Source organism: Colletotrichum scovillei, assembly GCF_011075155.1.
Source record: "Colletotrichum scovillei strain TJNH1 chromosome Unknown Contig00011, whole genome shotgun sequence".
Classification (NCBI taxonomy): Eukaryota; Fungi; Ascomycota; class Sordariomycetes; order Glomerellales; family Glomerellaceae; genus Colletotrichum; species Colletotrichum scovillei.
The window spans coordinates 835,122-859,733 of record NW_023336269.1 but is presented as its reverse complement, the minus strand read 5'-3'; the positions used below and the strand labels follow the sequence as shown (position 1 = coordinate 859,733).

The following is a 24,612-nucleotide window of genomic DNA, read 5'->3' as shown; positions in this document are numbered from 1 at the left end:
TGGGTTCCGTCGCTTCTCTCCGAGCGCCTTTGTGTATTGTGCCATGTCATGATGGGTTTTCACGTTCCTCGTCCCTGTATCTTTCCCAAAAACTCCAAGTCTTTCCAAAAATGAGAGACCTTTCAAATGCTGATCTGATGGGTATCGAGTTAGCCATGAGCGTCCTTGAAGAAGAAGAATCTACTTGAAAGGCACACATACCATGCGTAGAAACTGGAAATCATGTCTAAGAAATGCCTCGCAGTGCCTTTAGACAATGCTGCAAGTGCATCCGAGGCGCTTCTCGGGGTCGACGCTGGGGAAGCCGACGCAGATGCGGCCCTCAGCCTCGCAGTTGACCTTGGAGTCGCCGCAGATGGTGTCGGTGCAAGGGCCATCGAAGCGGGCGGCGACGGTGGCGGCGAGGAGGGAGATGATGACGAAGACGGCGCGCATTTTGGCGGTTTTTTGTTGTGTGAGGTGGAGGGAAGTTTGGATGGTTGTGGGAGAAGGTTGAGTTGAGGGTTGTGTGGGTGAAGTGGGATGATGATGGTGGTGATGGGATGACAGGAGTGAGAAAAGGCGGGATGATCAGCTTCTTCTTATACAGCAGTTTACACGGAAACTTGCATCTTGAGTCAATTCTACGGGATGGAGGCGATAAACTTTGGAAACATTATGCCAAGGCCTTTGGGGGGCATGGATGAAGGGTCTGTTGAGGTTGACACCGCCCTCTTCCGTAGACTTGCTAGGTTGACTGGTGTGTCTTTGCAAGAGGAATACCAAGACTTTGGCTAACCAAGACTAACCAAGAGTTTGCGACTTCTTGGAAAGTGCTCGAGATCTGCTCGATGTGGTTACAAGGAGGATGCTATTTTCGAGGTTGCTAGTATCCGTAGCGGAGCTGTCCTGAACCACTTGGTCAGTGAGCAGGTGGTAAAAGTGGTCAGGCACATGATTATGCCTCAAAGACCGGCCAAAATTACAAGTGTACGGAGTAGTATACGGAGTACTGTGGTATTGTGGATTGGCTGGTGGCCTAGGTTGTTCACCTGGAGGTCCGTTCTGCGTTACTTGGCGTACGGCAAAATCCGATACTGTCGACTCTGAATAACCTATTTGGTTGAGTACGGCGTAAAGTCCACGGAGTAGCGAAGGACGGGGGCCGGCATGCTGTCCGCGAGTTTTCGCTACTGCTGCTGCACCGGCTTTGCTTGGGGGTGGTCTTGGCGCCTGCGCGGGCAGTGTTTGGGGCTATTAAAAGCCCATCGAGTATATGAGCTTGATCTGTGCTCTTGGCGATGAGGTGTTTCCAATCCACCTCTTGGCGGGCCTTCCGTTGGCTAGGTATCCTTAGACTTTAGGAGGTGGGCTGCTGAGCTGCTCAGTTCAAAGTCCGCTACCTACAGTATGGAGTATTCGTACGGATACATCTCTACGGGCACATTGGCTAGCCATGTGTTGCTGCCTCATGGCGATGATGGGCGGGCAATTTAACGGGTAATCAGCCGGGGAATTTCATCTTGGGAGATTTGATGGACGTGGTAATGTGTCGCGTGAGTCTTTTCCTTCTTCCAGACTCTCGTGTCTTGGCATTCTTTCTGTAAGTTGGCAACTATCCGCAATAGGTGCTTCGCGCCCGTCGAAATCTAAACTTTCGTACATTGAGAGATTCCATAGGCTAGAGAGGCAACAAGAATGGAGAATTAGGGGGGCGCAAAAGACGCACTTCCCCAGTGGCTTAGCGTTGTTCTCCCGTCAGAGGGCCTTGGCTACGGCACTGCTACACGACTCAGGCGCCCTCGACCCGGGGTTAGGGATCGCGAGTAAGTCACTCGTAGTGGACGGCCGTGCTCAACACATACCAAGATGAGATAAGATCCTGAAGCCTCATATTGCAACTGGGAAGTCGCATGTTATTTATGGTTGTTATGTGGAGTCAACCGGCGTACAGGCCCTGCTGATGGGGGGTTTGAGTTCTAGAATCTGTTGGAGCTAGGCGTGGCTTTGACATTCGTGTGTATCCGTAGTCTGTGTCTGTACGTAGTAGTGCGATGGCATATGGGCTACTCCGTCTGCTTGGGTTTGACAGATTGACGTGCGCAAGCGAGAGTGAGGCACGGCAGTAGGAACTGGACCAGGCGAGTGGACGTATAGATTGACAGCATACAGGGTTTAAGGGATTTGTTCCTCTGTCTACCTGTAAAATTCTCCCCGGCGGGAAAGGAGGTGTTCATTCGATGATTAGTCTTCACGAGCATTTTGGCAGATGGTGAAACCGGGCTCCCAGACTCTACTCAATCTCGGAGACAACCCTCTATTCTACAGACTCTTGCGAGAAAGCAGAGCAGGGCTACGAATTAGTCTACGATATAGTACGCCCAGAGATCTCCTTTTCCCAGCCAGCGAGCCGCCTAGAACTCGATTACAAAACAAGCTTCTAGAGATCACCCGGAGGCCGAATTTCCAAGACCGTAGTAAGTAATAACGTCTATACCATTACCTCGCCCAACGTGCACTACCCCAGTCATCTCGGTCCAAGCCCACATACTACTGGCCTGTCTCAACCAGAGTGCTCATCTTTGATGCGATCTCCTAGTATCTACCGCCAAGACATGTTTTCGACTCATGGTCATCCCTGCTACGTTGGCTCCTCGACGGACGTCTGGATCTGGGTAAACAGACCCGATGATTGTGGCATGGCTGCCAAGAGTGGCAAAATACACCCGTGATGAGTTGGTTCGTCACGATTTACTGCGGCTGCTTCGGGTGACGTACGGCGCAGGAATTCCAAGAGAGCCGCTGCTTCACAGTATCTTTCATGACAGTAGCCAAGGGCGATGAGCCATCTGAAGAATGAAGTTTACTGTTTGGGTGGCGGTTCAACACGATTGAACAGCGATCAGTCATCATCACCGATTAGCTATGACGCTTCACCACGGATCAGTAGCGGTTGACTCGTGACATCGTAAAGACACCAGACTCATAGGCCGATCTTCTGCTCACGATCATCTTCCAAGATGGAGCTAGGTATCAAAGCTCAAAATGTCATTACTCGGCGAATCTATTCGCTCATACTCTGTACAAATACACCAGTCCGGCAATATGTAAACCCATCGCACGTTCAGTGCCGCTTTTAGCAAGTCATGTATCAGACTCGCCCGGTGGGATAGAAGAGAGCACAGATCAGCGGAGCTGTCCGCGCACCTCCTTTTCATCCAAACCCAAGCGTTCGGGATACGAAATCCGGGGTGAGTGAACGATGCCGCCTTTTCCTTAACTCTAACCAAGCCCCTTGCTCCAATTCAAAGGTGCCTCCGGAAGGGGTGCGCTTCTGTGTTGAGCACATAGTCGTCGAGGCTGACGAGATCGGGCGGTGAGAAGACGAGGTAGAAATATTTCAGTGTCTCCGCCAGCCAGAAACTCTAAATGGGTGGTCATGCAGTGTCAGTCAAGCGGAACTTTTCTCTCTGTGTTCTCTCCCCTTCGCAATCTCCCAATTTAGAACGGGAAACTCATCCCTGCCAGAAGGCATGCTGACATGGCAGGAGAATGCAAAGAGGAGGAAGAGCAGCAGATAATCAAAAGGAAGATGACGAGGAAACTCACCTCCATGTAATCTTCCTTGGGCAGCGGGTCCTGCTTCTGCGTGACGTCCAACACCGCAGCATTGCCGTGCTCGACGAGCGTCCCATTACTCACAGCTTTCCACATCTCCCAGGCCGCCTCTTGGAACCCCTGGTCGCCCGTAACGCGATACAGCACAAAGACGCTCTCAATCGCCTCGGGCCGGAGGATATACCGCGGGTCCTTGGCCGTCGTGAAGCCCTTGGGCAAGTGCTCCTTATACTCCGTCTTCAACTTCTTCGCCGCGTCCCACTTGTCCTCGTCCCATGCGCACGCGTCACGGCGGTCGCATTTGACCATGTTGTACCGCTCCGGCATCATGCCCGTCGGCATGGCCTGGTAGGCGTAGTAGCACCCCAGCGTCAGCCGGGCGCCGACGGTAACCCACTCTTCTTTTCCCAGCACGCGACCGGCAAGAGCGTAGATGCCGCCGATGAAGCAGGACAGGTGCTCGCTCTCTGGGTCGAGGGAGTGGTTGCCGCCCGCGTCGACGTCGACGTTGCCCGAGATGAGGACGTTTTCACCGCCAGGAAGCATGGGGCGGAAGAAGAGGGACTCGTTGGCCGCTTTGAGGAAGTTCTCCGTCATGGTGTGGTATTTTGGTTCCGCGCCGTTGAGGAGGGCGATCATCTTGGGGAGGTATTCGTAAAGCGAGTCGGCGCAGCCGCCAATGGTAAAGGTTGAGCCCGTGACGACGTCGCGGTCGGCCATGTGGACGAACATGGGCCACATGCCTGGGAGTTTCGTCTTTTGCTGGCCGTCGTGGAAGAGATCCATCACTTTTGCGGCGGCGTCGTAGTACTTTGGGTTGCCGGTGAGCTGGGACAGGCGCGTCATCTCGAGGGATAGAGTGCCCGGTGACGCGGAGACGACGGAGCCCTCAACGATGAGGCCCTTGCCTGATTTTGCGTCGTTGAAGTTGATAAAGTCTACCGGCATGCGGTGCTCTGTGTTGAAAGCGCCATACAGCAGATCACCGAGCTCGGTGGCCTTGTCGAGAAGGACGCGGCGCCCGCTGAGGTCGTAAGCGGCCATGAGACCGCCGAGATAGCGGATGTTTGTCTCAAACGTGTTGACGCGGTCCGATGTGGAAATGCTAAAGTCGATCTTCGCGACGGCCGCGACAGCCTCCTCAAATTCTGGCTTGAGGCCCATGATCCACAGCACGTCGAGGGAGTCAACGAGGGTGGCAGCCCAGCCGGAGAACTGGTCCTTTGCGGTGGCCGAGATTGGGTTGAGAGCATCTTTCATCCAGGCATACTCTCTGTAATTCGCCCAGTTCTTTTGGAAGAGGCGCCGGACTTCTTGCCGGCGGGCTTCCCGGCGCCGAGAAGCGGAGAGGGATTCGGAGGGGAACCGGTGTTGCACACGGGGCAGGGAGCCGCGGCCACCGTTCGGGACGCGGGTGAGCGGGTCTTGGGGCGGGTACTTTAGGTCGACGGCGGACCAGTCGAAGCTGGATTTTGGTGTCGCCGGTTGCCGAACGAGGCTTTCTGTGTTCATGAAGCGTTCTAGCATGGCTGTTTCTGTGCGCGGGTGTAGCCATGTTGTGTCGAGGATGTAGATGACACATGTTATTGTGATGAGGGTGAGGACGGTGGAGCGCACCCGCGTCCAGCGGTATGATGTCCTCCCCATGACGAATGTTTGTGTCTGTCTGTGTGAGTATATGTGAGTGGAGAGACGCGTGAATGAGAGGCGGCGTGGTGACCCCGGAGCGTGATGAGGCCTTCTCGATGGTTGAGGCCAGGCAAGGGAGGAGGGCTGTGTGACACGGCTAGGTTCGAGTCATGGAAACGGTTCGGCGACGGCGATGGAATGAGAGTGTCTGCCCTCTATCGAATACGAGAAAGAAAAAGGAACTGCGACCAAGCAAGATGCGACAAGAAAAGGCTGCGGTCTGTAAGGAGGGAACCGTCTACGGGTGTCGCTGTCGCAAGCCCCTGAATGAGAATCTCATAGCAAAATCTCACCAGATTGGAGTTGAGGTGAGGTAAGGGCCACAGGTGCAAGGCTAAGAGAAAAGGCGGTTAGGTGTTCACAACCAAACTTTGACTTTTGGCGAGCAAGCCTGGGCCAAGCCAAGCCAACGGGCGGCGGCTTTCTTGGTTAGATTTGTGGCGTTCCATGGAACTTGGAGCGACGTTTCGAGACGGTTGAGACATGGAGCTGAAAGTCAAAACACACGTGCCCCATTTCCCGCGTATTTCAGTGCCCCAAATGTGATAGCGACCCATCGAAATTTGGGGTCGTTTGTGTTTGGCGAACCTTGCTTTATCCCTGTCGAGAGTTTACTCACCGAGATAGAATGATGGCCAGTTTGATGGGATGGCCAAGACGCGGCGGGCAATTGAAGATTGATTCTCGTCGTTCGGTGCCGAACATGACCCACATTTTCTTTCGGCGCCGGAATTGTGTAGCCTTTATCTCTCTACGGAGTTTGAACACCGAGTAAGGCGTGTGCAGCATACTAGGTATAGAGAGCCTCCTGTATATCAAGAAAAAGATGCGTATTATCTCGAGTGTTTTCGGCCTGTCACTATAATCCCGAATTCCGGGCAAAGATGCAAAGATGCAACGTAAATTGTAGACGGTGATTTAGATCATCCCGTGCACTCGAAGACCGAAATCCTCCCGGCCACATATAAGACTGACATCAGAACAACCAACTCCTTCTGGTTTCTTTCTATCTACCATCAACCATTTGATAATATCCCACAACTCATCTGACTACCTTAATTTACCATGGATTTCGAGCCGACTGATGTCCTCATTGTCGGTGCTGGCCCGGTCGGCCTGGTGACTGCCCTCGGTCTGGCCCAGCAAGGCATCCCCACGATCATCATTGGTAAGTTGGCAGAGGCTACTTTGACGTTGGGCGGATCTGACGTTGAACCAAAGAAAGACGAGAGTTGGAGGTCCAGGAGTCCTTTGGCCGAGCCATTACTCTTTTCCCCCGCACTCTCGAGCTCTTCGAACAGGTCGGCGTCGCCGAGGAAATAGTTCAACAAGGCAACATTGTTCGGGGGATTGCCACCTTCCATGGCGGTAAAAGAGTGTCGGCCGTGGGCCAGCAGTCAATGTTCACTGCCATGACCGGAACTTTCCACGACTATATCATCAACATCCGTCAAAAGTCTTCCCAGGCCATCTTGGCTGCCAAGTATAAGGCCATTTCAGGAAACGAAGTCCAATACCAGTGGGAACTTGTTGACTACCAAATCGACGACAAGCCCAAAGACGGTTACAATCTCACAGCTACACTTCAACATCCTCAGCACGGAAAACGCTCGATCAGATGGTATAGCCCCTTCTCATACATGCCCCAATGAGAAAGAACTTGGCTAATCCTCCAAAGTAAATACCTGGTCGGCGCTGACGGAGTCACGTCTCAAGTCCGACAACTTGCCAAAATTGAAATGATTGGTGACGAAACGGCATACGAATGGGTTCGTTTTGATGGCCGTGTCAAGACCGACATTCCTGCGACCGACCTTGGGTTCGTGACAATTAACAGCGCCGAGTACGGCAATGCCTTCGTAGCTCGGCTTGATAAAGATGCGTGTCGCCTGGGATACGTCTTCACTCCGACGCTCAAGGCCAAGTATCCCCAAGGTCTCAGCAAAGAACAGGCTATGGAGGAGGTGATCAAGTCCGTCAAACCGTTCAATCTTGAGTTCGAGCGAGTCGACTGGTGGACCATTTACACGCAAGTATAACTCTTGAGACTACGAAAGTTACATCTCTGACGGCAAGAACAGAATCAAGCAAAAGGTAGCGGCGACCATGCGAAAGGATGACTTCGTGTTCCTTGCCGGCGACGCTGCTCACACACACTCCTCCGGCTTCGGCCAGGGCATGAACACCGGAATCCATGACGCCATTAACCTCTCATGGAAGCTCGCTGGAGTCCTTAGAGGATGGTACCAAACGGAAGTGCTCGATACGTACTCCGAGGAGCGCCGTGCCGTCGCTCAAAAGGTCATTGATATCGACAAGACCCTAGCGGCTGTGTTGTCTGGCGACGTGCCCAAGACGTGGAACGGATGCAGTGGCAAGCCCGAGCCGAGCAAGGTGCTGGGCGACATATTGACGTCCAACGCCAGCTTCAACATTGGTCTTGGCGTCAGCTATGGGCCCTCCGTCTTGGTCGACAAGGCTACCACTGGTAGTTTGGCCGTCGGTCATCGCTGTCCTGACATCCTTCTCAGAGCACCCGGTCCGTCTGTTCCCATCCGCCTGCAAAGCATTATCCACAAGAACACTGGGCAGTGGAATATGCTCATCTTTGCTGGTCGCCCTGGTCAGAAGACAGCAAAGGTCGCTGCGCTGCGTAGGACTCTCGAGTCTCTCTACGCGGTCAATAAGTACGACCAGATGGTTAGCTTCACGACGATTGTCACTGGTACTATTACCAACACGTGGGATGTGTATGATGGACTTCCTTCTAGTTTGGTGCTTTGTGATGTCGACGGACAGGGACACAATACCTTTGGGATCTCAGCCACAACCGGCGGGCTCGTGATTCTGCGCCCAGACGGCATCCTAGCTGGCATTTACCCGACCGAAAATGTGCAGGAGGTGGGACTTTTGTTCAAGGGTTTCTGGTCTGGTAGCACCAAGACACTCCCTCTTGTTTGAAGACATAATCAGCTAGATTTGAATATCCTAAACGCCGGAATAGATATAGACCTTGACATAGAACCCTCGTACCACTTGACCGCGAAATTATGATGACCACAGCTTGAAAGCATCTTACTTCACGACTGGGTTTTCAAAACCTGTGTGGTGAACATATGATGAACTGCCGCCTTTTTCGCTGGAGGCATCGGTAACCGCAAGCCAAAAGACTCACCGACATACCTGATTTTACGAACATGTGTAGAGCCAAAGGACTGCCTCACTATCAGCATCAAGAATGGGTGAGTGAATGTTATGTCGAAACTCTCCTTGCGAAGCCACGTCAAATGATTCTCATTTCGACCATTGTCATGCTCGACAAGTTTCAAAGCCTAAACTCTGTCGCCACTCGATCTCAAATTATCGAGGAATTCAAGCCCAAGGAAATCGCCGAACCACGGCTCCACCTGATCGAGCATTTCTCCAAATTCATGATCCGTCGAGGCTCCCATCTGGTCCACAGAACCGTCCTGCTCCATACCAGCACGAATACCGTCACTGACTTGCTTGTCCTGAGAAACCTCAGGAATCAAATCCAACCGACTTAACGCCCACTCAAATATGGAAGATATCCTTTTCATAACTGGTAAGTCCTGAAGCTGCTCTAGAATTAGCAACCCTTGACGAATGTAGATGAGCGACATGGACTTAGTTGCGTTGGACTCGGCACTATCCAAAGCGGTCTCTATGTGGAGGGCCAGTGCTATTGGGATATTTGAATTACTGCCAGGCTCAATCGTCAGCTATTCATTCTCGATTTCAGGACACCCTCTTCTCTTGAGGGAGACGTACAAAGACATGGGCAGGCTCCTAAGCTCGCCATTTGCAAGTGCTCTGCCGAACAGCGTGTCAAGCTCAAACAAAGAGCATCGAAGCCGACCTCTTGCCCAGTCGTACCGGGAAGTGTCGACAGTCTTCCAATGAAGCTTGATCGTTCTGTATAAGATACACTCGAACCGGTAACTGGCTGCGAGGAGGGCCGTGAGGTAGGGGCCGTCGGTGAGGTGATGGTCTGCGTAGGATGCTCCTCGAAGCTGACTTCCCCAGGTGCGAAACTCGTGAGCCATGGTTTCCGCATCGACCTGATCTGGCTCGGATATTTTGACAAGCCATTTCCTTCCTGTCATCATAAGTAAGTGTCAGGGGCTGTCCCGGATATTGACTACTGACAACCTACCTAGCATAGACAATTTGCAGTAATCTATAAAGTGAAGCTCTTGTTCACGAGTTATCGTGAAAGGAGACAGAGCGTTCGAGTCGTCACTCAGAACCTCCCAGTCTTCCGCCATTGGCAATGCTGGCAGCTTCTTCTTGTCGCTGACTAGAGGCATACTTTGCAGACCCAGAAATGACAATAGTACATCTCGACACTACAGAGATGAGTCAATATTAATGGCAAGTGACTTCTGTTCACGGGGTCCAGATGATGAACTCACGTAGATGACCCACCAAATTCTTCTATACAGCCCGCGAAGCTGGGCGTCCGCGATTCGTAGTTGATCCCTTCAGATTCTGATGTTAGGAATACCGAAACATGGGTGTAACATAAGATATGGGATATCCTCACAGTTTCTGAAGTTCTAGCTTCGTGGCAAGTCGGACGGCGTTGAAGAACCAGTACTGAACATCTCGGTCAATGGGGTAGAAAAAGGCAGTTGTCCCCAAGATGAGGGATCCTTGTAGCAGATATAATTGACTCTTCTCACATTGAAAGTCATGTAGCAGCAACGCTTTACTGAAGAATGCAGTCTGCGCCTCTGTGACGTTTGAGTATCCACACGAGGTGAGGAGGTCAGCCGGCACGTAGAGAGTAGCACTCGTTAGGACCGTCTGTATGAGAAACGGCGAATAGGTTCCCGACTCGTAACTTTGTAAAAAGTGATTTGGGTTCAATACTGGGGAGTATGGATGAACGAAGCGAAAATAGGCAGTCAGAAACATCATTCTCACGTCTTCTTGTCAGATTTTATAGGTCCGTCATAGGAGTCATCTTTTGAGTGGACGGCTTACAAGGCATCCCGGTGCGGCAACGCAAATGCGCCCTTCTTCATGAGAAACTCCAGATCCACTGGATCCAAACCAGACATGCCGACCTGTGTGTTTTCTGGGTAGTGTGGAGTGTTGTCGGTGGAGCTGTTGGCAGTAGACCCGAGTCCGGGACTTTCACTCGTCTCACTGCCATTCATCGCCGTCTTCAATATGCTGAGATAATGAGTCCTTCCATTGTACTCTGCTTGCGCCTGTGGGAGTGCATAGACGTCTCGTATGTTTTCGGGCGTGCGACCTGAGCCTATCGAGCTCGTCTTCCCAAATTCACCAAGACCATGGGAACCGTGGGTGCGTCGGATGGAAGACGGCGGCACAATTGAATCGGAAGGGATTGATGAGTCCACTAAAGCACGATTTGACGAGGATTCTCTGGGTGTAGACTCAGTATTCTGTTCCAGTCAGTCATCACTGCTATATCTCTACAGCTTTGATATGCCATAGGCCGAACTTGAGTTGCCCGGATGGATCAATGGGAAGCAACATGACATTCTCACATTTTGGGTGCCGTGGCAATCTTGAATCGAATCGTCTGTTCTTCTCTTCCTTTGGCACCATCGTCAGAGGACCGAGATGTTATCCGAGATGTCCCATTGCTTTCACATACCTCTTGCGTGTCTGGCGAGAGACCAACTTGCAACTCTCGGAGGTTCCCTTACTGACACAACGGCCGCAGGGTATTCCGACCATAGGCGCATCGCACTTCACCTTGCGCGAGTGACATTCGGTGCACGCTTTGCTAAGTCGCGCTACGCCTACTCCAGTACCGGCGACGGTCGCCATGTAAGCCGGTACACAATTCCGTTCCAGGGAGACGGCTAGCTACCGGGGCCGTGTTCTTGTCGGCTTTTCGGCGAGACGCATAAGATGAATGTGAAAAAGCCAAGCAATGGTTACCATAGTGTGAAGAGACAGGCCAAATGAAAGGAGATCATTAATGGTTTCGGCGCCGAGCAGAGACCCATAATTCGATGTCACGGCATTTCGGCATTTACAGAGTTTCCGGTATAATCCAGCGTTACGACCTCACATGAGTAACCAAGCCTGGAGCGGCTACCGCGCCATGTCTAAGGTGTTCAAAACTTCGTAACCAATTGATATTTTAACGCATATGCTGAGCTTCGTCGTTCATAACTATGACTGGACAAAATGCGAGGTCAAGTAAGCTGCGAATACCTTTCACGTCAGAATGCACCAGTCGGCAGCCACGGTCGCTTGAGGCATTCTAATTTTATGGTTCCCCACAGTGGACCGTTGCGGGCCGCATCCTGTCAGGCCCTGGAGAGCTGCCCCCTGATGATCCCCTCGGGACTCGGGCGGCGCTACAGAACGCGCTTCTAGAGCGTAAGCGAGCAGTGTGAGACGTCTCGCTGGGGGAATGATTGGGTGATTGGCCTGTGAAGGATGCAGGAACCGGCGCCTGTGTCCATCTTACCCGGTCGGGAACTTGGCTTTGGATGTGAGATTCTTTTCCCGACGTGGATGACAGCTTGCATGGATATAATTGACGTGGGGGTCGAGGCAGATTGCTGGATCTGAGGCAGTGGTGTTCATCGCCAACTCCTATAAGTACAGGCGGCTTCATCTCAATCACTACGGGCGCAGTGCCCCCTGCCAATAACGATTAAGCTGTTCTCACTTTTGATCGTCCAGGACGAAGCCTCAGAGTCAAGCGAGGCACTTAGAAGTGAGCAGCAACCTAGTCCTGCTGTGTTCAACTCACAGCGCCTACATTGAGCTCACCTGCCCGCTCTCACGTCATTAGGGCACGGCCACCACTGATTCTCTTCACAATTTCAATCGTCTTCGCCAATTGTACTCTCATTCATCTGATCAACAAAGGTTATCCTACTTCGTGGTGTTTAGCCATGAGTATAAATACTTGACGGTTGTTACACAAACGAGGAGAGTGTGCAGTTGATTCTGTGGGACCTCATTCTGTAGTCGCGGTGCACCGCGCATTCTCAATTTGCCATACCTCAAAGGGCGAAATCTCATTTGATCGCATCAGATTAAGGTTGTGTGGAACATGAAGAACGTTTGAGTGGAACACGCTTTCGGGGCTTGGTGTAAAGATGTGCCGAGAGAAAGTCTAGTGGCAATTGCGGCATTTCTATGAGCTACACTGATCGCCATCGACGCCGTCTGTGCCGTCACTGCACGACATTTCGTCGATGCTTGACATGATCAAGACGACATGAGTGAGAGATAAGACGTGACCAAAAGTCATGATGACGGATTCGATTTCATCTCAAAGATTGAGGTCATAGAGTGAGTTCACAGAGTGAGATAGTACAACGCAAGTCTCAGTGTCCAAGATACCATAAATCTCATGGAGGACATCTCATATGAACCGGAAGGCCTCAAGCTAAGATACTCTAAGAGATGTGTGAAGATGTTACTATGTGCCGGGACGGGTCAGCGTGTAGTGCTTACCCGGTGCCGGGCCCAGACGGACCCAGACGGACCCAAATGGACTCACGTCTCAGTTCCAAGCGAGCCTATCTGTACGCCGTAACGAGAGCCCCTCCGTGATGGCCGACTTCGGGCTTCCGCAGCCGAAAGAGACAGAAGACGGGAGATTTAGGTGGAAGCGCGGGGTCCCCCAGTCTCACCATCGCCCACGGTCCACACCCACGACCACGACCCCGCCACGGCCAACCCACACAGGCAATCCTAACAGTTGGCGACGGTGGCAGCGTCACGACCGTGTCCTGGGGCAACCCGCGTCTCCTCCTCCATCTCTACCGTCCTCCATCGACAATTGGTACTCGAGTGATGTTTAGCGGGTCCGACAGTGGGCGTCACGGAGAGAAAGTACGAGGTACCCCATCCCATCAGGGTGCGCAGCTCATCCTGACAAACGATGATGCAATTGCGTGTTGGAACCCCTCACTTGTTTAAAAGGAGGCCACCTCGAAGCTCTCTCATTCAACCTTCCCTTCTGCTGGTGATTCTCACGATAACTTACACTCTTCTTCTTCCACTCTTCTAAATCAATCCTCGTACAAATCCAGCAAAAATGTCTTTCGGAAGCAAGGCTAAGCTCAACACCGGCGCCGAGATCCCGTACGTCTAAATAATTACCCCTCCATCCATTCCCCTGCCGATCGCGATACCCCGCTCTCGCGCTCGCGCTCTGCCTCATTTCTCTCCCTCCCAAACTGCAAAACGGAAAATACACAGATTCAACTGACTCTTTGGCCATTCTAGCACTCTGGGATACGGCACCTGGCAGTCCGCTCCCGGCGAAGTCTCCGTTGGTGTCTACGAGGCCCTCAAGGCCGGCTACCGCCACCTCGATCTCGCCAAGATCTACCAGAACCAGCCCGAGGTTGCCCAGGGTATCAAGAAGGCCCTCGCCGAGATCCCCGGCCTCAAGCGTGAGGACATCTGGATCACCTCTAAGCTGTGGAACAACAACCACAAGCCCGAGAACGTCGAGGCTGCTCTTGACGAGACCCTCAAGGAGCTCGAGCTCGACTACCTTGACGTATGTCTTCCTCCCATACCCCTCCTTGCGTACTAGGTCGGGTGGATATCGACGGGCGAGCAATACCCGGCTAACCCCCCACTCACAGCTCTACCTCATCCACTGGCCCGTTGCCTTCAAGAAGGATGGCGACAAGCTCTTCCCCCTCGCCGCCGAGGGTGAGGTCGACCTCGACCAGAGCGTCTCCCTGGTCGACACCTGGAAGGCCTTGATCGACCTTCCCAAGTCCAAGGTCAAGAACATTGGTGTCTCCAACTTCACCGTCGAGGACCTCCAGACCGTCATCGACGCCACTGGTGTCACCCCCGCCGTCAACCAGATCGAGCGCCACCCCCTCCTCCAGCAGAACGACACCTTGATCAAGTACGCCAAGGAGAAGAACATTCACATCACCGCCTACTCTGTATGTTCACCACTCGCACCACCACCTCTTTTCAGTGACGCAATGACTAACAAGCACAGGCCTTTGGTAACAACGGCTTCGGTCTTCCCCTCCTCATCGAGAACGACGTTGTCAAGAAGATCGCCACCAAGCTCAACGCCACCCCCGCCCAGGTTGTCCTCGCCTGGTCCCAGGTCGGCGGCCACTCCGTCATCCCCAAGTCCGTCACTCCCAGCCGTATCCAGTCCAACTTCCAGGAGGTCAAGATCTCGGACGAGGACGTTGCCGCCATCAACGAGATTGGCAAGGAGCCCCGCCGCTACAACATCCCCTTCACCTACAAGCCCCGCTGGAACATCAACATCTGGGACGAGAAGGAGGAGAAGGAGGCCTCCAACAAGGTCGTTCGCAAGCTTTAAGTCTGTGTGCTGTTGATAAAGGAAAGAAAAAACTACCGCGTTCCTAGTTTATGATACCATGCGGGCCTTATATAGAAAAAGCCGTAGACGGCCATAGATGGACGACTCTATGAATAATGAAAACAAATAAGAACACTGCCAATCCCTTACAAGTCTGTGACAATTGTTATAAATACGTACTTAGATTTTTGAGATTATTGACATGATTTGATCCTGATGTCAAGACTCGATGAAACGAGCCTAGGCTGTGAAAATTGTTCGACGGCCTTGAGCAATTGATGAGGCACAAGTCTTGGCGCAGCATCCACACATCGGGGCCCGACTTTCCCGGGCATTCTTCAACAGGACTTGAAAAGATGAAAATGGTTCGGCTTTCTCAACCCACAACATTCTTGCATGGGATTGACGTAGTTTTCATAGGTGATTTAAGCTCACTAACAGTATCCTTGATGAATTAGTAACTTATTGTCTTGGTAAATACGACTGACATGACATCTGAAGGGGAGTCGCTGACTAAGCAGGTTATCTGTCCTGACGAGAAGCTGCCAGTACGCGTAACGTCTGGAGCTCCCCCCGGCCAATCAAGCCAAAAAGCTCACCTTACACCTTGATTCTCAACGACCATCTCACCGCTCCTTCACCATGGCGGCCAAGTACGCTGCGCAGGACCTTTCCGACGCGGCACTAGGAGGTCCAATTGGCCTTAAAGATGGCTACTTTGTCGACAACTACGGTCGCACTCTCACGCTACACGGCCTCAACATCTCTGGTGCCAGCAAGCTGCCCACGACGCCCAATGGCCTGTCTCATCTCACCGACGGCTTCTTCGAGCACCGCACAGTGACCTTCATCGGCCGGCCGTTCCCACTCGAAGATGCGCCGCTGCACTTCAGACGGCTGCAGGCTTGGGGCTTGCCGCTGATACGACTGCTTGTTACGTGGGAATCGATTGGACACTCCGGGCCGGACCCGGAGACCGATGTTGATCTAGAGTACATCGACTACCTGCGCCAGCTAATTGAGACCATGCCGAAATATGGCGTCAAGTGCTTCATCTGCGCTCACCAGGACGTATGGAGCCGCTTCAGTGGTGGCAGCGGTGCACCCGGTTGGACATTTGAGGTTGCTGGGCTCGACGTCGAAGCGTTCACCGAGACTGGTGCCGCATATGTGCATGGGCAGGATGAGCTGAGGAGAGCCACTGCGCCTGTGAATGAGAAGGAACCGAGCGGTCCGTTTGTGTGGCCGTCTGGGTACCAGAAAATTGCGGCGTCGACGATGGCGACGTTGTTTTGGGCCGGCGACGCTCTGGCGCCGAAGCTGCAATGCAAGCGGTCGAAAGATGGCAGGGATGAGACTGTTTCGGCTCAAGAGTTTCTCCAGAGTGCCTTTATCGAAGCCTTTGGCCGACTCGCGGATGAAGTTGCTGGTCTCGAGGCGTGTGTCGGATTTGAGCCGTTGAATGAGCCGCATCGAGGTCTTGTCAATCTTCATGGGTTCGATGGTTGGAACTACGATACCGACCTTCACATCGGATATTACCCGTCCTTGACACAAGCGCTCGCACTTGCCAGTGGCTACGCTCAAGAGGTCAATTACTACGTCAAGTCTTGGCCGTTCCCTACTCGGATTTCCCACAAAACTGTTGTCGATCCAAAGGGAAGATCTGCCTGGCTGGTGGCTAAGCCAACTGCATCGAAACCACAGAACTATGGTCTTGGCGAATGTGTATGGCGCGCTCACGGCGTCTGGGAATGGGACGAAGCGAAAAAGGGCCCAAAGGTCCTGCAGCAAGACTACTTTGAGGTGGACCATCGGCCAGGTCGTGAAGGCAAGCCGCTGGAGTGGTACCGCGACTTCTACGGTCCCTTCCTCAAGCGCTTCTCGGAACGTGTCTCACGGAAATCGCCCCGCCAGTTCTGCTTCTTTGAGCCGATACCGAACGAGTTTGTGCCACCTTGGATCGGCCAGGACGGCAAGGTGGACGAAGCCGGACAGAAGCAGACATACGCAACCAAGACAATCATCGACACACCGAGGCCAGAAAATCTCGTCTTTGCTCCTCATTTCTACGACCTCAATGTACTATTCAGCAAGCATCACTCATGGATGAGCGTGAACGTACAAGGCCTCTCCAGGGGCATGTTCATCTTGAAGGCACTCTACTTCGGCGCCAAGGCGCTTCGACAAAATTACCGCACGCAGCTCGCCAACATCCTCAAGTACGGGCAAAAGTCGCTAGGAACCCACGTGCCCGCCCTCATTGGCGAGGTTGGCATACCCTACGACATCAACGGCGGCGAGGCGTTTAAGACGGGCAACTACGATAAGCTGCGGGAGCTGATGCATGCGCTTGTCTCTGCCATGGAGGATAACAACCTCGCCTTTACGCTGTGGAATTATAACCCTGATAATCGAGTGGAGTACGGCGATGGGTGGAACAAGGAGGATTTCTCTGTCGTTAACGGCGACAGTGAAGCGAAGCCGGGCCACATTTTGCCAGATTATGCAAACGAGGCGCATGAGGATGATGAGCTGTACCGCGGTGGGAGGGTGTTGGACGTGATTATTCGTCCTTACGCCGTCAAGACTGCAGGTCGCCCCGTTCGCTCGGACTGGGACCCGCGGACCCTCCACTACGAGTTCGAGTGGACGTCAGAGGCCGAACGTGGCGCCACAAACAGCAAAAGTCAACCCGAAAAGTCCCGTACGACGGAGATATTTGTGCCAAAGTACCACTACGCGCAGCGCAACATCGACATCAAGGTCAGCGACGGAGAGTGGTCGTATGAGCCGGATCTAGCGACGTTGTACGTGCAACATGACGGAAGCAAGAGCACGCACCGCTTGACGATTGATATTACGAATATTCCGAGGCATTTGATGGAGACTGTTGAGAGAAGGCGGCGGGCGTTCCCGCCTAGTTTCCCGTTGAGTCTTGTCTCTCCTAGCACGGAGCTTGCGATTGAGGAGTTGATGATGCCGATGTTGTTGCCCGGATTGCTTGTCATTTTGCTGGCTATTGTGACGATGTTTGTCTAATAGAATGGGTGTAACTTGCCGTCGCAAAGCGATTGTGGTAGACGTGTGGCGTTGTTGAGGTTAGAAATCGATGAGCTTTGCAAGAGGCCCAAGGCCAACGGGATGAGTATTGGTTCATGTCTGTTTGACTCAAAGAATAGAAGTACGCTGCTCATAATCGAAAGCTGACCAGGCACTTGCGTGAAAATACCATAGTAGCTATTCTAAAATGCAAGATTATGAGGTATCTGTCACCGCCGATCTTCCCCCTTATTCCTATACAAGAAATAGACTCTCATGCCTGAGTTCAAGATGGAGGAAGACAGAGCGGAATGAACATGCTTTAGATATCAGAACAGAGAAGCATCTGAACTTCATATGCAAGGGACCACTTTTATCCGTCTTCAGGTCAAGTCAATTGGTTTAGCTTTTGCCCCTTCCCCTCTTTTGCCCATGCTTCTGTCAACCTCTGTTGAGCTCATAATCAGACTTCATTCGACCGACGAGCAACCTAGCATGAGTGACTTACATATTGATACTAACAACGGCTTGTCAGCATATCTCATACTTTTGTAAGATCACCCACGAGATCATTGTCTGTCTTTGAGAAAGTAGTATGCTGATCAGGCTATCAGAAAAGATTTCCACTATCTATTCAGCAACATCCGTAAATTTGGAGTGTATCCTCTTCTGTAACGGAAAATACTCGGCTCCTACCTTGCTTCCAACAGTCGTCGTGAACACGACTCAATATCACCGCAAAGATGATGGGCTACGACGACGACGACGGCATGGGAAGCCGCCTCTTCGACCACCGCGCAAGCGACACCCACAGAATGGTCCCAAAAGCAGACCTCGTCATCTACAACCCGCAAACCCAGCTCCTCGGCATGCAGATGTACTCCTGGGCCACCAAACGCCCCGTCCCCGAACGTGGCAGCCTGGTCGTCTACATCGACGGCGCCTGCCGCAACAACGGGCTTCCCGACGCGCAGGGTTCGTGGGGCGTCTACTTTGGCCCCGGATCGCGGTATAACGCGTGCGGGTTGTTGGCGAGGGATCTCCCGCAGACGAACTCGCGGGCCGAGATTGAGGCGCTGGTGCAGGCCGTGAGGATTATTTGTGAGATAACGGGAAGGGATCTTTCGTTAAACCGGATTACGATTGCGACGGATTCGGAGTATCTTGCGAATGCTATGGCGCTTTGGATTGCGGAATGGATTGAGAACGAGGGGTTGAATGCGAGAGGGAAGAGGGTTGCGCATTTTGAGGTGTTAAGGGAGTTGCATGAGCAGTTGGATGAGATGACGTATGGAGATGATGGGGGAAGGGAGATTCTGTTTTGGGCTGTTCCAAGGGAGGAAAATACTGAGGCTGATGCGTTGGCTAATCAGGCGTTTTCAACAGGTCGTAGGACGTTTTGATGTTGATAGGAGCAGTAATTTTTTACGACTTCTTCAAGGATGTTATTAGTCTTGTATTAGGCTTCTGAAAGTTTGGGGGACGGGAGCTACCATGATTAATTAGATGAGGCCTCATACTCGCTGGTATAGTGTTCACGTGGTATTACAGGTGATGGTCTGAGAAAGCTAACATTACATCGTTTCCATTCTAACTACTGTCTTGTCTGGCTACTTGTAGAATTGTGAACAACCTTCGAGCCGTTATACAGAACTAGGGTAAGAGGTAATCACCAATGAACAACAGCAATCCGGGAGGAGCCCAAGTCTGCTTACGTCACGTGATTGGAGGCTATAATTTGGTCTGCGTGATCCTCATTCGCAATCTACGTAACAGCAAAAAGTGAGGTGCATTCAGCTGCCTAATTACGGATACACCTGCGAGCAATCCAGCTCAGGGCCAAACATTGATCGGCAACCCTTTAAGCCATGGTGACTCAGTTTCACGACCGTCGCTGGTCTCATCTATGTAGCCGTTGTCTGACTATTTTCACTGAAGCTAGAGAAGTCTCTTCATCCGGTCTGTACTCTCCGAACAATGATGGCTATCGGCTCCCGCACACAAAAGAAAGCCTAGAACAAGGAAAGGGTGATGGATGTCGCATCTGTAATCTCATATGGTTCCGGCGGTTGAACTTTGGGGGAAAGCACGAGATTCCATGGCCAGACTGGAATGACTTGGATCAGGACGACAACCTCGAGCTTCGATACGGCTTCGCCAGCGGAACGCAAGGCTACGAAATTCACATGGGTCTGTGGAGATTAGACGAAGAGAATGCCAACAGGATGCAAACTATTTTTTTCTCGGTCGAAGAAACAACAGGTTCGTGATGCTTCCGAGTAATTATACTGCTATGATATGAGAAGCTCATGCAGAATGACAGCGGAAATTACAGCCTCAATTCCAAGGGAAGAGTCAATTCTGACTCTAAACACCAATACTGGCTCGGAACAAGCATTCGGCTTAGCTCAGAAGTTTCTTACGGATTGCCTGACATCACACGATTGCTCAATGCCAAACGAAGACGGATGGGCCCCTACACGCCTGATTGACTTGGGAGAGTCCCCTTCCGACGTAGCCAAGCTGGTACATTCGCAATCTCTGCAACGCCCTGTTCGATGGATGACGTTGAGTCACTGCTGGGGCCTGAAGCAGCCGTGCATTCTCCTAGAAAGCAACATCAAGCAGTTTATGATAGGCATACCGTACTCAGAGCTTTCCAAAACCTTTTCCGACGCTTTTATCATCGCCAGGAGACTTGAAGTCCGATACATATGGATAGATTCCATCTGCATCATTCAGCAGAGCGAAGATGACTGGAGGCGAGAGGCTCCTACTATGGGCAAGGTATACAGCCTGTCACTTTGCACTATATCCGCAAGCCATGCGGCCGACGGATCAGGCGGCTGTTTTTCGGACAGAGACCCTTGGACTGTTTTACCCTGCGTCATACCATCGCCGTTTTCGACGGATTCTGAGGCTCCGCCATTTCTTCTTCACGGGGAAAACCTAGATGCCAGATGGAAGTCAGACATTCCAGAGGCGCCGCTGCATAAGCGAGCTTGGGTCTTTCAGGAGCGACTGCTCTCTCCTCGGACACTCTACTTTGGTCGGCAGCAGATCCTCTGGGGATGCGGCCAGCGCGAGCTTTGTGAATCGTTTCCTGAAGGGGTTCCGTCGCAGCCGGCCTCGATCTGGTGGCAGTTTATCGGCGACCGGAGACGTTATCGAGATATGCTGCTCGAGAGCGCGGGTACCAAGCCCTTTGAGGCTGCGTGGTCGGAAACAGTGAAGATGTACTCAAAGACACAGCTTACGTTCCCTAGCGACAGGCAAGTGGCCTTTTCGGGCTTGCCCGGTCAGTTGCAGGATAAGCGAGATACCCAGCAAGCTTATGGTGTATGGATAGACGAGAGTTTGCCATGGGCTCTGCTTTGGAGTGCTCAGGAGAAGGTTCGCGCGCGGCCGACTGATTACTTGGCGCCATCGTGGTCGTGGATGACACTGAACACGCCGGTAACATTCGGAAACTGGTATCCGCATGGGACGGGGCTGGTTAAGGCTGTTGGTCTCATCACTTCTGGCCTTGGTGTCATGAATAGGATCGGAAAGGCGAAAAATGACGGGTTGATTCTAGAGGGTGTCCTCAAGGTGGTGTTCTATAGAAATGAGACTAACGACGATGGCGACGCGAAGCATATGATCTCGCAGCTGAAGGGCAGAGATGAAGAGCCCATTCAACTCCAGGCATTCACTAGTACAAAAGATCGGAAAGCGCTAGGAACGATGCTCCAACAGACGATTTCAGACTCTGACTCAGATTGGACGCAAATTTACGGTTGGGACTCGCCTGAAGAGACACCGACAGGAGATATGGTCGTTTGTCTTCCGTTGGTCAACCATACAGACCGCGTTTTGAGGTTTGAGGGACTATTTCTTGAGCCTGTGCCGCATTCGCCGGAGAACGACACTGTTGTGTATACAAGCGGAGCGGGGGCTGATGAGCAACTGCCAATGTTCCGGCGTATTGGAAGCTATCACCTAATGCACCGCGCCGACTGGGTGGCAACAACCGAAAAGTTACGTTTCATGCTGATTTAACAAATTGGAAGTGGCATTATCAAAAGGTTCGCAGGACCAAAATGACAAAAGAGTTCGCTCCCCCGGTGCTGAACTGGGAGATACATCTGTTGGTGCTCAAACTGGGAGACTTCTGGTACTCTCGCTAAGCCTGTCGTCGGGTAGACTGGTTGGCGTACAATTGATTGTTTACCATGGACCACTCCACCACCGGCCACTTTGACCCGACCTGTCGACCTAGACGGGCGCCTGCTGACTGGGACGTGAATGGAGTTGAGGGGACTATATGGGCTTCATTCGGTGTGTATCCGTATGGCTGGGTTGGCGGTTGTGTATTCGGGCAGGTAGGTAGGCGAAAATACGCAATGGAAACCCTTGCAGGCATTCGTCGACCTTTTGAACTTCGCCACCTGACTGATGCACTTGGACTTGTAGTCTTGAACGACGAAAACAGAATATCTTTACTAAAGACCCCTTGGAGCATGAAATTCAATGGAAACCTCGCTGATGTTTAAATGGAATGCGGTATTGAATGCTCGCAATCATATTGGCTCCCATCCTGTATGCTTTGACTGTCTATTTCCTACTGATAATCCCTGAACTCCGAATGTATGCAGCATCAGTGGCCATCCTTTCATCCTTATGCCGGGGCGGTTCCACTAGGCATGGCACTTCCGCTGGGAGAACCGCCTCCGCCACCTTGCTCGCTCTCCGGACCACTCAAAGACGGGCTGTTCTCCGTGTCGATACCGATGGTGATGTAGCCGACCATGCCTTGAGTGATGTCGCTACCATCGAGAGGGACGATGTCGATGACGGGGTTGTAGCCATTTGCCAGGCCTGAAGAGTAGACAGAGTCCACGTCGTTGGTCGTGCGGTTGATCTCGGTGTGGCTGACGTAGGGCTCCAGGGCCATGATCTCCTGTGAGACGGACTCGTTGAAGTACAGTTGGCCAATAGAGTTAGTGTTGCCAGTCTTGACGGTGCCGTTGCTGTGCAGGACCCAATCAGTGAAGACTAGTTGAATCTGTTAGCTTCGAAGTATTACTTTCACAAATAGTTAGGCGTACCTTGAGCGTGGATGTGGATGGATCTTTGGATGTAGAAACCAGGGAAGATGGTCTTCATCTCAAGGATACCCTCATCGTTTGAGGGCCACATGCCACGAAGCCATGTCGTGTCATCAGTGTGAAGATCCGTGGTGCCAATCTCAAAGTCGGTGACATTGAGAGACTCGAGGAGCTCCCGGAAGTCCGTGTTGGGGTCACGACCAGTGAAACTGGAGTAGCTGCCTGTGGAGTTGCAGTGCCAGAACGCAACAAGTGCGTTGGGAAGAGGCTCGCAGGTGGCCATATCAAGAACACCGACGTCGAGGATAAGAGGAACGCCGACTTGGTCCTCGGTCATGTCCTGCCTCAAGGTCTCTGACCGGGGCCAGTAGTACGGACCAGCAGTGACATCGGGAGCGAGGACGCAGGTGTCGTTCTGGAGGGTGTCATAGTAGGGGCCCTCGGTGACGATGGTGTAAGAGCTGTTGCCGGATCGCTTGTTCAGGCTGGCCTCCTCCTGGCGCTTCTCGAATCGCTTCTGCTTAAACTTTGCGGCTCCAGAAGCACAGCGCTTAGAGAGATCGGCGTGGCGTTTGACCACTCCGGGGGCTACCTCCTTGTGGGCAAGGGCTAAGGAGGCGAACGCGCCAATTGCAACGGTTGAGAGTTTCATGATGTGTGGAGAGAAGGTTGCTGCCGAGAGACAGTTTGGATGAACGAGACGCTGAGAAACATCCGAACTCGATTTATCTTATACCTGTCTCAATCTTTACCATCTTTCGAAAAAGTGGTTACCTTTGATGGAAATGCCATGTCGACACCTTCCGTCGAAGACCTGGTTCCCCTGAACGCGTCACCGAGGATGAACAACTTGTCGGCATTTCGACATCAACTGGGTACTCGCCCATAGAGCGGGCAATGTAATGACGAATCACAGTCATGCCATTACAAGCTCGGACAAGCTTGTAGCATATCGTCAATCTAAAATAGGTATTTACGGTGCCACAGCGTTCGCAGAGGCTGACGACTGTTCCAACTTTTCTCCACTGAAAAATCGGAATGTGGGTGAATGGGGGCCGCGAACCGCTCACTGTAGATCAACTACGATTTACGAATGCGAGTATTCTCTGTTCGTCCTTCGAAGCGGTAATCATCATTGGGGTTGATTTGGAGTTCGGTTTATCTGTAGATCATAACGGAAGAGAATATAGGGGGCCCCGGCTCCGAATAATCCGGTATGTGGGAGCCGAGCCGCCATCACATCGTGCACATAAGTCGGAAGGTATCCGGCGAAATCTTTCCTAGAATAATCGTGGTATTACAATATTCCTTTTTCCTTACCCAAAGTCATGCTGAGGATCTGGCATAGAGTTCGACTGTTCGACCTGATGAGGTGAGCTATGGCGCTGACGGAGGGTGTTAGTCAACTTCCAGGTCACTCTATGTAGCGAGTTGGCAGCTGCTTTTGTTGACGGATCCGAGAGCTAATAGCGGAAAGCCTAGTTAATAACATCATGAATCGAGGGCTTCTTTGAGTTCAGTTGTAGTCGTACTTGCTCATAAGTTCAAGAGATTGATGCCTCGTACTGTTGCGATGTGTTCTGGCCTTCCGATGGCTGATGGCCGTGACCTATGACGACAACAGGCTCAGTTGCTCAGATGAGTCAAGTTTGCACTCTCGACGCGACAGTCTCCACTGTGCAACTTGGAATCATTTAGTCACTTTCAGTTGATAGATGGCACTTAACGTCAAGACTGACGAATGCAGGCGGCCTTGGGAAGACATTGTCAAAGCAAGCCATCACCCGCTATCAGGACTTATCTTTCGCCTAGATGCACAGTGCCAATCACTCATGCTGTGCTGGTTAGAGCCTC

General features: G+C 52.2%; 7 protein-coding genes and 1 further gene across 7 annotated transcripts; 4 read left to right on the top strand and 4 right to left on the bottom strand.

The window, feature by feature from the left end:
- Positions 1–249: 249 nt before the first annotated feature.
- HER10_EVM0002018 (uncharacterized protein) lies at positions 250–435 on the bottom strand (the record flags this gene model as incomplete). The annotated part of the gene is made up of 2 exons (XM_035471747.1): positions 250–279; positions 310–435. 2 exons carry the CDS (start codon positions 433–435, stop codon positions 250–252), a joined length of 156 nt encoding a protein of 51 aa, XP_035326581.1.
- A 2,790-nt stretch (positions 436–3,225) lies between these two features.
- Positions 3,226–5,604, bottom strand: HER10_EVM0012167 (glycosyl hydrolase family 47). Its single transcript, XM_035481568.1, has 2 exons — positions 3,589–5,604; positions 3,226–3,404 (listed from the first exon to the last, which is right to left on the bottom strand). The coding sequence occupies exons 1-2, from the start codon at positions 5,242–5,244 to the stop codon at positions 3,285–3,287; spliced, it is 1,776 nt and encodes a 591-aa protein (XP_035327370.1). The 5' UTR covers positions 5,245–5,604; the 3' UTR covers positions 3,226–3,284.
- A 747-nt stretch (positions 5,605–6,351) lies between these two features.
- Positions 6,352–8,247, top strand: HER10_EVM0008828 (pentachlorophenol 4-monooxygenase; the record flags this gene model as incomplete). Its single annotated transcript, XM_035478337.1, has 5 exons — positions 6,352–6,454; positions 6,508–6,907; positions 6,965–7,315; positions 7,368–7,622; positions 7,737–8,247. The coding sequence occupies 5 exons, from the start codon at positions 6,352–6,354 to the stop codon at positions 8,245–8,247; spliced, it is 1,620 nt and encodes a 539-aa protein (XP_035327091.1).
- A 332-nt stretch (positions 8,248–8,579) lies between these two features.
- Positions 8,580–11,115, bottom strand: HER10_EVM0011836.
- A 1,927-nt stretch (positions 11,116–13,042) lies between these two features.
- Positions 13,043–14,766, top strand: HER10_EVM0002206 (aldo/keto reductase). The gene is made up of 4 exons (XM_035471927.1): positions 13,043–13,401; positions 13,546–13,825; positions 13,914–14,228; positions 14,288–14,766. The coding sequence occupies exons 1-4, from the start codon at positions 13,355–13,357 to the stop codon at positions 14,624–14,626; spliced, it is 981 nt and encodes a 326-aa protein (XP_035326597.1). The 5' UTR covers positions 13,043–13,354; the 3' UTR covers positions 14,627–14,766.
- A 502-nt stretch (positions 14,767–15,268) lies between these two features.
- HER10_EVM0002673 (glycoside hydrolase family 5 protein) lies at positions 15,269–17,668 on the top strand (the record flags this gene model as incomplete). The annotated part of the gene is made up of 3 exons (XM_035472375.1): positions 15,269–15,486; positions 15,520–15,985; positions 16,082–17,668. The coding sequence occupies 3 exons, from the start codon at positions 15,269–15,271 to the stop codon at positions 17,666–17,668; spliced, it is 2,271 nt and encodes a 756-aa protein (XP_035326634.1).
- Positions 17,669–19,984: 2,316 nt separating this feature from the next.
- On the top strand, positions 19,985–21,709 carry HER10_EVM0002282 (uncharacterized protein; the record flags this gene model as incomplete). Its single annotated transcript, XM_035472001.1, has 1 exon — positions 19,985–21,709. The coding sequence occupies one exon, from the start codon at positions 19,985–19,987 to the stop codon at positions 21,707–21,709; it is 1,725 nt and encodes a 574-aa protein (XP_035326602.1).
- Positions 21,710–22,328: 619 nt separating this feature from the next.
- HER10_EVM0009973 (protocatechuate 3) lies at positions 22,329–23,410 on the bottom strand (the record flags this gene model as incomplete). Its single annotated transcript, XM_035479443.1, has 2 exons — positions 22,329–22,705; positions 22,759–23,410. 2 exons carry the CDS (start codon positions 23,408–23,410, stop codon positions 22,329–22,331), a joined length of 1,029 nt encoding a protein of 342 aa, XP_035327198.1.
- Between the last annotated feature and the right edge of the window lie 1,202 nt (positions 23,411–24,612).

Excerpts from the sequence above, each read along its gene's own strand:
- HER10_EVM0012167 (XM_035481568.1), bottom strand. The coding sequence starts at position 5,244 with ATGGGGAGGACATCATACCGCTGGACGCGGGTGCGCTCCACCGTCCTC. Across the intron at positions 3,405-3,588 it reads CCAAGGAAGATTACATGGAG|AGTTTCTGGCTGGCGGAGAC; the intron begins GTGAGTTTCCTC and ends CCACCCATTTAG.
- HER10_EVM0002206 (XM_035471927.1), top strand. The coding sequence starts at position 13,355 with ATGTCTTTCGGAAGCAAGGCTAAGCTCAACACCGGCGCCGAGATCCC. Across the intron at positions 13,402-13,545 it reads AACACCGGCGCCGAGATCCC|CACTCTGGGATACGGCACCT; the intron begins GTACGTCTAAAT and ends TGGCCATTCTAG. Across the intron at positions 14,229-14,287 it reads TTCACATCACCGCCTACTCT|GCCTTTGGTAACAACGGCTT; the intron begins GTATGTTCACCA and ends TAACAAGCACAG.